The 10,846-nt window shown below is 52.1% G+C and overlaps 1 protein-coding gene across 4 annotated transcripts in view; it reads left to right on the plus strand.

Moving 5' to 3' along the window:
- LOC102285105 (transducin beta like 1 X-linked) overlaps positions 1–9,403 on the plus strand; it is a 252,846-nt gene extending 243,443 nt beyond the window's left edge. For all 4 annotated transcript variants that reach the window (XM_070366068.1, XM_070366070.1, XM_070366069.1 and 1 more), the window contains 5 exons: positions 842–916; positions 1,427–1,554; positions 4,326–4,491; positions 6,119–6,220; positions 7,173–9,403. In XM_070366068.1, coding sequence (XP_070222169.1) covers positions 842–916; positions 1,427–1,554; positions 4,326–4,491; positions 6,119–6,220; positions 7,173–7,199 — 498 coding nt within the window. In that variant the 3' untranslated portion in view covers positions 7,200–9,403. The remainder of the gene's footprint in view (positions 1–841; positions 917–1,426; positions 1,555–4,325; positions 4,492–6,118; positions 6,221–7,172) is intronic.
- Positions 9,404–10,846: the final 1,443 nt, after the last annotated feature.

Here is a 10,846-nt window from a genome sequence, read left to right on the forward strand (position 1 = left end):
TACTGTTGAAGCCTGGCTTGGAGAGTTTTGAGCATTACTTTATTAGCGTGTGACATGAGTGCAGATGTGCAGTAGTTTGAGCATTCTTTGGCACTACCTTTCTTTAGGATTGGAATGAAAACTGACCTTTTCCAGTCGTGTGGCCACTGCTGAGATTTCCAGATTTGCTGGCATATTGAGTGCAGCACTTTCACAGCATCATCTTTTAGATTCTGAAATAGCTCAACTGGAATTCCATCATCTCCACTAGCTTTGTTCATAGTGACGCTTCCTAAAGCATTCCAGAATGTCTGGCTCTAGGTTGGTGATCACACCATCATGATTATCTGGGTGATGAAGATCTTTCTTATATAGTTCTTCTGTGTGTTCTTACTGCCTCTTAATATTTTCTGCTCCTGTTAGGACCATACCATTTCTGTCCTTTATCATACCCATCTTTGCATGAAATGTTCCCTTGGTATCTCTAATTTTCTTGAAGAGATCTCTAGTCTTTCCCTTTCTATTGTTTTCCTCTATTTCTTTGCACTGATTGCTGAGGAAAGTTTTCTTCTCTCTCCTTGCTATTTGGAATTCTGCATTCAACTTGTTTTACAGGTTCCTGGCTTTTTGCAGTGAGGATAGAGCGCTCCTGCCCCCTGCTGGAAGCTTGTGCTTACTACTCCCAGGCTTTTTTCAGCGAGGACAGAGCGCTCCTGCCCCCTGCTGGACGCTTGTGTTTACTACTCCCAGGCTTTTTGCAGAGAAGACAGAGCGCTCCTGCCCTCTGCTGGACTCTTGTGTTTACTACACCCAGGCCTTCATTTCTTTCTTTTTTTTTTTTAAACCTTTTGCTCTCTTGCAGAATGAGGTCAACGCTATCAAATGGGATCCGTCTGGCATGTTGCTAGCCTCCTGCTCTGATGACATGACATTGAAGGTAAGGCTGCAAGGCTGGGCCGTGTGACCCTTGGTGACCCCTGGGGCCTCGTGCTGTGTCTTCGGTCCCAGCGCTCCTCCTGCAGCTGGCCGTTGTGCTGTGAGCACTCTTGCTGCCTCTGTCGTTTTTTTCTCTTTGCAAACGACGTGGCGCTTGCCCCGGCAGTGAAGCCCTGTTTATCAGTCGAGGTCCCGTGGAGCCTCCTTCCGTTCCCGAGGCCTTTCTCCCAGCCAATTACTAACTAGACCTGACCCGACCCGATCCTGCCTAGCTTCCGAGATCAGACCAGGGTGCTATGGAACTCTCTGGCCTTTCTCACGGGCGCCCCCTGGTGGTCAGCGGACGCCTCTGCCTGTGAAGCGCCTGCCCTTTCTCAGCCGCCCACCCCGCTGGACGTCAGCTTCCCAGGGACAGAGAAACCTCTGCAGTGCTCCAGGCAGGAACGGTGCCGAAGCTCCCCGCAGTGGAAGAATCTGCCTTTGCTCACCGTGTTCCCGTTGCGTCCTGTAGATCTGGAGTATGAAGCAGGACACGTGTGTCCACGACCTTCAGGCGCACAGCAAAGAGATATACACCATCAAGTGGAGTCCCACCGGGCCGGCCACCAGCAACCCCAACTCCAGCATCATGCTGGCGAGGTAAAGGACAGACAGCCCGCACCCCAGTCTCGGTTCCCGAAAGCAGCCTTGGTGGCTGAGGCTGCGCCAGCCATGCGCCCAGTAAAAGTCATTCGTGTCCCCAAGAGACCAGGAGATGCTGTCAGTGTGTCTTGCAAACGTGTTCATGCCCTCAGATGCTAAAGAGTCTGCCTGTAATGCAGGAGACACAGGTTGGGAAGTTCCCCTGGAGATGGGACAAAGCTACCTGGAGAATCCCATGGACAGATAAGCCTGGCGGGCTACAGTCTGTGGGGTCGCAAAGAGTTGGACATGAGTGAGTGACTCACATTCAGAGTTACTTAGAAACTTAACTCAAAGTGAAAGGGCCAGGAGATAGAGGTTATCACATGATAGCTAAGTTGAGATAAGGATGCTTTTAACCTTGAGGCTGGAGGGAGGAATTGCTTACATCCACTCTCCCAGCACTTTGCTTTGGTGAAGGTTTTTACTACAACTGAAGAAAGGAAGCAGTTTAGCTTGAACCCCAGGCTTGGTTGGGCTTCCCTAGAAGCTCAGTTGGTAAAGAATGTACCTGCAATGCAGGACACCTGGTTCGATCCCTGGGTCAGGAAGATCCTCTGGAGAAGGGAGAGGCTATCCACTCCAGGATTCTTGGGCTTTCCTGGTGGCTCAGGTGGTAAAGAATCCGCCTGCAATGTGGGAGACCTGGTTTTGACCCCTGGGTTGGGAAGATCCCCTGGAAAAGGGAAAGGCTACCCACTCCAGTATTCTGGCCTGGGGAATTCCATGGACTGTATAGTCCAAGGGGTCGCAAAGACTTGGACACGACTGAGTGACTTTCAGTTCATTTCACTTCGCTTCGGGCTTGGTTTACTTGGCCCAGCTCGGAGCTGCAGGTGGTGAGAGTGTTGATGGTGATGAAGGTTCCCCGGCCAATACCAGATCCAGCCTAACCTTTCGTCCTGGCTGTCCCCGGCTTTTTTGGCACCAGGGACCAGTTTTATGGAAAATCACTTTCCAAGGTTTACAGGATGATTCGAGTGCACTACATTTATTGTGCCGTTTATTTCTGTTATGATCGTGTCTGCTTCACCTCGGATCATCAGGCATCAGGTCCCGGAGGATGGGGACCCCTGGTGTGTGCAGTAAACCCCCTAAGACACCAGCATCGGATGCAGAGGACTAGTCAGTCAGTGACACGCAGAAGGGAGCAGAGCGGCTAGAAGCCCACAAAAGCTCCTCACGGAGGCGGCGTTCTGCAGACTTCTGTTCCCAGTCCTGGGCAGACCTCACTCGGGATACAGTGTTGTACTCCCAGTAGGATATTTTAATAAGAACCTTGAGGCACACAAGCTAAAGAGATTCCAGGAGTGAACATGGGACACACCGAGGGTTCTGGAGACCATGATCCCACAAAGCATGGTTGTGTGGTCTGGCCTGGGAAAGACAGGACTTGGGAGGAAGCGGCTGTGGGTTTTTTCCTGCAGAATTGGAGAGAATGGGTTAGTGGGGAGAATGGCTGGTGGCCCAGCCCTGCAGTAAATGAGGGGGAGACCCCCTCCCCTTGTCTTTGTCACATAGCAGTGGGATGAAGAATCTGTTACTGAAAGTGCCTGACCCAAGGCCATCTCTCAGAAAACACAGAAAGGAATTCCTGCATCAGCTAAAAGCTGATCCAGAAAAACATGAGAGCTGTTATGCTCCTATTGCAAGCCACTGGCCTGAAATGCACTTAAAGGTCTAGGAACAGAACGTTATCTTTTTTGTTTTGTTTTGTTTGATGACTTGTGAGGTGCTTTTGAATCACATGGTACCCATGACGGCCGTAAGTGACCCTTCTAGGCGCCAAGCATAAAGGGATGGATGTAAGTCCCAGAAGAGGAAAGAAATGCCTGGTGAAACAGCTCTGTGGTGGGTGGGCTTCCCAGGTGGCCCTAGTGGTAAAGAAGCCGCCTGCCAATGCTGAAGATGTAAGAGACGTGGGTTTGATCCCTGGGTCAGGAAGATTCCCTGGAGGAGAGCACGGCAACCCACTGCAGTATTCTTGCCTGGAGAATCCCATGGACAGAGGAGCCTGGCGGGGATGCAGTCCATGGGGTCACAAAGAGGCAGGCATGAATGGGACAGCTTGGCACGCATGCACTCACGCTCTTCTTTCAGATTTAGACGGAACTAAAATTTGCAGCTCCTGGGAGTGTGATTGTATATTTGGATGTGATTATATTTTAATTCCTGTGAGATTAAAATTTGTGTTCGCTCACTTAACCATTTCCCCGAATACGGCTCTCGGCTTTTTATTTTTGGCTTTGTTTTTCACTTGGCAGCGATACATGTGTTGTCAGTGGTGGGACCGTTTTAGAAAATTTAGCAAATACGTAGCATTTGTGTCTCACAGAAATGCAGAAATAAATGAGTGTGGCTGTCAATTTGTTCCCTTGATAATGGCACCCAAAAAGAGAAAGAGATTTATTGCATGACTTTTTAAAAAATTTATTTATCTTAATTGGAAGAGAAAAACTTTATGATGTTGTGATGGCTTTTGGCGTACCTGAGTATGAATCGGCCACAGGCATACATGTCCCCTCCCTGGACCGTGGCTTTGTGTTCAGTGTGTGTTGAGTCACATTCTAGAAGAGGAAGAAATACCCACTTACGGTCTTTGAGATGTAAGGAAAGTCACTCCCACTGTGAGAGTCACGTCCTCGGGAGACCGGCGGGAACCTGCCGACAGCTGTGGTGGCCTTTTTTGAACCCACAGGCGTCCACGGTGACCATCTTTGTCTTTCCAGCGCCTCGTTCGATTCTACCGTCCGCCTCTGGGACGTGGAGCGGGGCGTGTGCCTCCACACACTGACCAAGCACCAGGAACCCGTGTACAGCGTGGCCTTCAGCCCCGACGGGAAGTACCTGGCCAGCGGCTCCTTCGACAAGTGTGTGCACATCTGGAACACTCAGGTAAACTCCCTGCATGCCCACCGCCCGGGTCCCCACCAACCCCCCCAGCCCCACACCCAATACAGTCAAGTTCTCACTGACCCATGGGCTTCCCTGGTGGCTCAGATGGTAAAGAATCCACCTGCATTGTGGGAGACCCGGGTTTGATCCCTGGGTTGGGAAGATTCTCCTGGAGAAGGGAATGGCAGCCCACTCCAGTGTTCTAGCCTGGAGAATCCCAGGGACAGAGGAGCCTGGCGGGCTACAGTCCGTGGGGTCGCCGAGAGTCGGATACAACTGGGCGACTGACAGTTTGATTTCACTTTCTTGGTGACCCCAGAACCTGAGTTTGCACTCAGGAATGCCTTGCCTCGGACACGGACATAGACACATCCCCAGTTCCCCGGAGGGTCAGAAGCCCACCCAGCACCATCTGCCCCAGGCTCTTTGTGGATGCTGGGTCGCCCCTGCCAGGGACTCGGGTTATTTTTTTTCCGAGCCCTTGGCAGGAAACCTTGCACCCACTGCCTTCCATTGACAGCAGCAGGCATTGCGTGTGGTCCCAGGATGGATGAAGCGGGCACCCCCTTGGTGTGCCCTGAGGCCTGGCAGACACTGATGAACATGCTTTCTCAAGGGAGGTAGTAACGGATGCCACGTTAGCCAGCCTGGGGCCGAGGGTGGTCCACTGAGACCTCGGGCTCCTCCTCTGCGGCCGCCTCATGCAATCGTGCCTTCTTGGCAAATGAGACACGACAGTGGCCCTAATGTGGAGCCAGGCTGACAGCCGCCCATGTGTGTGCTCGGTCGCTCAGGCCTGTCCGACTCTTGCAACCTCATGGACTTATATTATGTAGCCCGCCAGGCTCCTCTGTGCACGGGATTCTCCAGGCAAGAATGGTGGAGTTAGGGTAGCCATTCCCTTCTCCAGGGGCATCTTCCTGACCCAGGGATCGAACTCACATCACAGGAGGATGCTTGACTTTCAAAAAAATTGCCATCAATAGCTGGGTTCTGCCTGCCATCAGCAGCTCAGCAAATCATTTTACCCACCCTTTTTTTTGTTTGTTTTTAAATCGGAGGATAATTGCTTTTTTTTACAGCTGATTTCTGCTATGCAGCAAGGCAATCAGCCATATGTATACATATGTCCCCTCCCTCTTGAATCTCCCTCTCCCCACCCATCTTCAAGCCTCCAGGTAATGGCAGAGCACCGAGCTGAGGTCCCTGTGCTGTATATATACAGCAGCTTCCCACATTTTGCATCCTTTTTCTCCCCCACTAAACCATAAAACTCTTTGAGTTATTCTGAGGCTCCCTTGAACACTCAGTGAGACGGAAGCCTGGTTGAAATATAAGCACGTATCCAATCTTGCTGACTTTCTCCTTCCCTCGGGAGGCGTGAGCCTGGCGGAAACCATAGAGGCTGTCTCTCTTGGTGGGCAGCCAAGGGTCATTTAGGCAGGCCCCACACTGCAGCTACAGATCTGAGTCACATGTTCCCGCGAGGCCAGAGCTCCTTTAACTGAAAGTTCTATTAGCTTCTGTGGCTTTGCAAGCTTCTGGGCTGACATCCCCAGGTGGGGTCGGTGGGCAGGTGGCCTCGCCAGCGTTCCGCCTCTCGAGTGACTGCGCCCTTGCTTTGCAGAGCGGAAGTCTCGTGCACAGCTACCGAGGCACCGGGGGCATCTTCGAGGTGTGCTGGAATGCCCGGGGCGACAAAGTGGGCGCCAGTGCGTCAGACGGCTCCGTAAGCAGCACCCTGGGGCTTCCCCAGGCAGGAGAGGGGGCGGTGCGGGGAGCAGGGAGGGTTCGGGGAGGGTGGGGTCAACAACGGTCCAGACCCCTGAGACCCACGTAGGAGTACTCCCAGGGCCGTGATAGGCCTTGGAGACGTGTGTTGGTGAAGGAAGCATCTGGGCTGGGCAGTGCTCTGGGAGCGAATGTCTCTTCTTGCTTCCTGAATGATGTGTGTTTTTTTTCCTGGCGGAATTGGTGGTTCTCAGCTGCATCGGTTGCACCCTTGGAGACATTGGAGGTGTCTGGAGGCATTTGGGTTGTTAGTGCTTTTGGGGGGGTGGGTGGGGGGTTGCTGGCACCTGGTGTGGAAACCGGGGCTGCTGCTGGAAGTCTTAGGGTGCTCAGGACCTCCCCCCAACAGCAGAGAAGTGACCACCACATGACAGGTGATGAGGCTGAGCAGTTAACTTGGTCCACCCTTGGCTTCAACCTTTGCGCCCCCACCCAGACCCTCTGGTGATGAAGGCCCAACCTTCCATTCAACAGGTCTCCTGGGTCCCAGTAACCCTCTGCTGGTCCCCTGAGGTGTCTAGCTTTCTGCACTTGGAATTGCCCTGAGATGTAGGACAGGGCGTTGGCTGGCTGGCTGTCAGCCTGCCCCCCGACCCTTACGCGAGCTGTGTGCTCAGGCTTCAGTTGCCATCTGCTCCACCATGTAGGGGTCTGGTCTGTGACACCCACTGACGGCTGTGGCCTAGGCTTGGGTGCTAATGATGTTTAGACACTCACTTGTCCGCTAGAGCTGGTCTGATTGAACCCTCTGGACTGTGTGAATAAAACTTTATTTATAAACAAGTGGACGGCGGGCCGGATTTGGTCCACAGGCCATGTGCCATCCTGTGCTCTTAAGGGCATCTTATGTTGCCTCTCAAGATAACAGGCGCTTTTCTCTCTCCTTCCAGGTGTGCGTGTTAGATCTGCGAAAGTAAACACACACAGAAAAAATATTACAGACACGAGAAGAGAATTCCGACGGACCAGCAGTGGATGTGTGGGGTTGTAGCACTATTCAGACACAATTCCGTCAGCTCCGAAACAGCGCCAACCTGACCTTAGGGAGTGTCCTTTGAGACCAAGTCATCCCTGGCCACTGGAGTCTCTATTTTTTCTTTTTTTCTTTTTTTTCATAACCTCCACCGAGAAGTTTAAAACAGAAAACACACACGCAAGTGCTGTCAAAGGCGGGGAAAAGGAATGGTTTCCACCTGAAACGTCCAGCCCCAGGGGAGCGAGAAGCCACCAGCTTGACTCAGTGCATGGATCAATTGCCACCCAGAACAGGCTCCAATGGTTGAGAGGAACGAAAAAACAGGAAAGGCTGTGCCAAAATGAAAAGAGAAAAAAAAATGCTGTGATAAACCAAAAGGGGAGGAAAAACTCCTCCCGTCAATGGGTTGTTTTTTTTTTTTTTTCCCCCTAAACATTTGGACACTACAGTTAAACTCTCACAAGGATGTTCGAAAGACCAGTTTGTATGGATGAAATGGGTACCTTTGTAATCCCAACAGTTTCTATTTTCTAGAACCTTTGTCCCCGTGGTTTTTCTATGGGCTGGAATCCTGTCGTCTTGGTTGGGGTGGAAGGGTGGTGGAGGCCGGCGGGCCTTGGGTCCAAGGTGGAGACTGTTACTGGGTGTCTTGCTTCTTTGCTGTTGTTTCACCCACCAGAGACACAGCCCCTCTCAGATGCGGTGCTTTCTGGCCTGCATCTTCCCCTCCCCCCTCCCCCATCCCCCTCCCCCTCCCTCATAGTTGCCTCCCATCTTCCAGTCTCAAGGGCACTTTCGGCGCATAATAAGTGCTTTATGTAAGAAGGCAGGGCAAGGGGGACTTTTTACAAGGAGGGGGAAGAAGAAAAAAAAAAATGACTTATAAGAGAAAGAGCCCGGAGTATTTTTGGAGAAGAGAAAAAAGATATTTTTTATGTTAAAACAATTTTAAAATCGTAAAATGGCCATTCAGACACGAGAGCTTTGTGTGATTCCTATTTAACAACAAAAAAAGAAGCCTTTAGGAAGAGACAGGTAGAGGGGTCCCTTCACTTTGAACTTGGTGGAAAGCAGTGAGGGGACTCCGGGTGGGCAGCTCTGGGGTCGGCTTTGGGGCTGGTCTGTGCGGCTGGAGAGGAAGACCCCAGCCCCTTTTCTGCTCCAAGAAGACCTGGACGTTTCTTTCTTCCCAGTGCATTGGACCAGAACAGCGGACAAGGGGGTGCCCTCGAACCCAAGAAGCGTTCCCAGATCCAGCATCGCTGAAGGGGGGCCGTCGGAACCATCCCGCTCGACGACACCAATGCCGCCTTGTTTGAGACTCGTGGGCGTGGGCGGGGGGACCCCCTCCAAACCAGGAGCAGCTCAGCCGAGTCCCTCCAGGGCTGACCGACTGGAGGGGCCTCCGGGACCTCACTGGGTCTCACAGCGACAGAAGTGATTGGAGAGAGGTTTGCAGTCCTGAGGGTGAATTAACAGAGGTAGGGTGTCTCAGTTCACAGGCCATCTTCACAGTTTGCTTCCTCTGGCAGCAGGTCAGGAGAAATTGCCCTTTTTTTTTAAACAATGAATCTTTTTACTGTTTTTAAAAAAAAAAAAAAAAAATTAAAACATGGCTTTGTGTGTCCCTAGGGGAGTTTTCCTTTCCCTTGGATCAGGTAACCTTTGTACTTTTACTGCTGTCCTGACCCCATGCTGACCCAGCTTGTAAATTAGCAGCAGGGCCTCTGGGCTTATCCGTCTTCCCCTGGGGATGGGGCTGGCGGTGGGTAGGTTGGCAGCCCTTGTGTGTTCCAGCAACCAGCCTGGATGGTTTTGGAGGGTGGTGGTATCTGTCCATGGACCCAAAAGCCAACAGTAAGGCATGGCTAGGCCTTTGTGCAGAAGTTGGATTGTCCTGGGAGCAGCCCCAAAGCCAGAGTGCATTCCTCTCTCTCAGCTCACTATCTATCTCCATGGATCTGAGAGTTTTTCAAACCCCCTTGACAGCAGAAGACCAACAGGCACTCTTCACAGGTCAGGCGTGTTCTCAGGCTCTGCTGTATCTAAACACTCAAACTTTCAGAAGGTCAGTGTTTGATTGGCGTCTCCACTCCCACCTTTGAAGATAGCAGACGCCCTCAGGCGTCCACGGATAATCACTGACCCCCCTCACCCCCCCCCAAAATGATTAACTTTGAGATGCAGTTTGCAGAGGTCTAGTTGAACACCATCTGGACCCCTCCCCGAGTGAAAACGTGTCACTGTCCACACAGCATCAGCTGCCCGGGGTCCAGACAAGGTTTGCGTTTGATGAGCCAAATGCTGCTGGAGGGTGGTGAAGGTGGGATTCGATATAAAAGGCTCATGAGAGGATCGTCACGGGGAGGTTGGTACACAGGGTCTCCCAAGTGTTGACGGGGGCCTCCTGGTAAACCTGTACCAGGCTGGAAGTTGCCGGGTTGGAGCCAGGGGCTGTAAAGCCAAGGACACGGACTGGATACCGGGCGTGGTGATGAACTGAAGCTGCTGAGGAAGGCAGAACTGCCCATGAACCATCAGGAAGAGGCCCCGGGATGGGGACCACGAGGAGGAGGCAGCCGGCGCCTCTGAAATCATGCCTGCCCTGAGTCACACCCGCTGCACCCTCTGCCAGCGCTCAGTGGGCGCATCGCTTCGTTAGTGCGAGCGGCTTCTAGACTTCGTGTAGAGCGCTTCGTAGTCCTCAGTGTGCAGATGGGACCTTGGTGCTGAAAGCAGAGAGTAACGCACAGATCCATCCCTGGAATCGTCCACCTTGCCGGGGAGCTCGTTCTGCTCGCTTGCGTGCGCGCACGCACGCACACACACACACGCACGCCCGGGGAAGCGCGTCCGAGCCCACTCCACGGCTACAGAACCGCAATGTTCACTTTGTCTTTCTGAAGAGAGATCTCGGAGCCTAGTGAAGTGCACTTTGTCGGGAGTAAGGGTCTACTTTTTGTTTTGTTTTGTTTTAACCTTTCAGCCTTTTTTTTTTTTTTTTTTTTTTTTTTCTGATCGTGTTTCCCATCCAATGCAGAGTGTTTTCCTCCCGCCGCTCCCTGAGGTTTGTGAATGTCTGGCTTCTGCGGTTTTTATTGTCTGTGTCAGACGTACAGCCAGATGTCCAGTCCGCATCTTCCAGCTTCTGTTCCATCCACACGGCACCCCTCACCCCGTTCCGTTCTCTCCACCAATGCCCCACTGCAACCCCCACCCTCACACGCTCCCGGAAAGAGAATCACCGTGTGTGTGTGTGTGTGTGTGTGTGTGTGTGTGTGTGTGTGTGTGTGTGTGTGTGTGTGTGTGTGTGTGTGTGTGTGTGTGTGTGTGTGTGTGTGTGTGTGTGTGTGTGTGTGTGAATCACCATGTGTGTGTGTGAGAGAGATGGCTCATTTGTTCCAAGAGAGAATCAACAGACCATATTAGGTTATCTTAAATAAATTGCTCTATTTTGATAGAGAACTTTCTGTGTGTACTTTCTTGTTCGTCTGGGGGGCCCACGCTAACTCCGCTGCCTCAAGTCCCCAAGCTCTTGTTTGTTTTTTTCCTCTGGGAGAAATGGGCGGGGGCCGGGGCTGCTTTTAC

This window comes from Bos mutus, chromosome X (genome assembly GCF_027580195.1).
Source record: "Bos mutus isolate GX-2022 chromosome X, NWIPB_WYAK_1.1, whole genome shotgun sequence".
Classification (NCBI taxonomy): Eukaryota; Metazoa; Chordata; class Mammalia; order Artiodactyla; family Bovidae; genus Bos; species Bos mutus.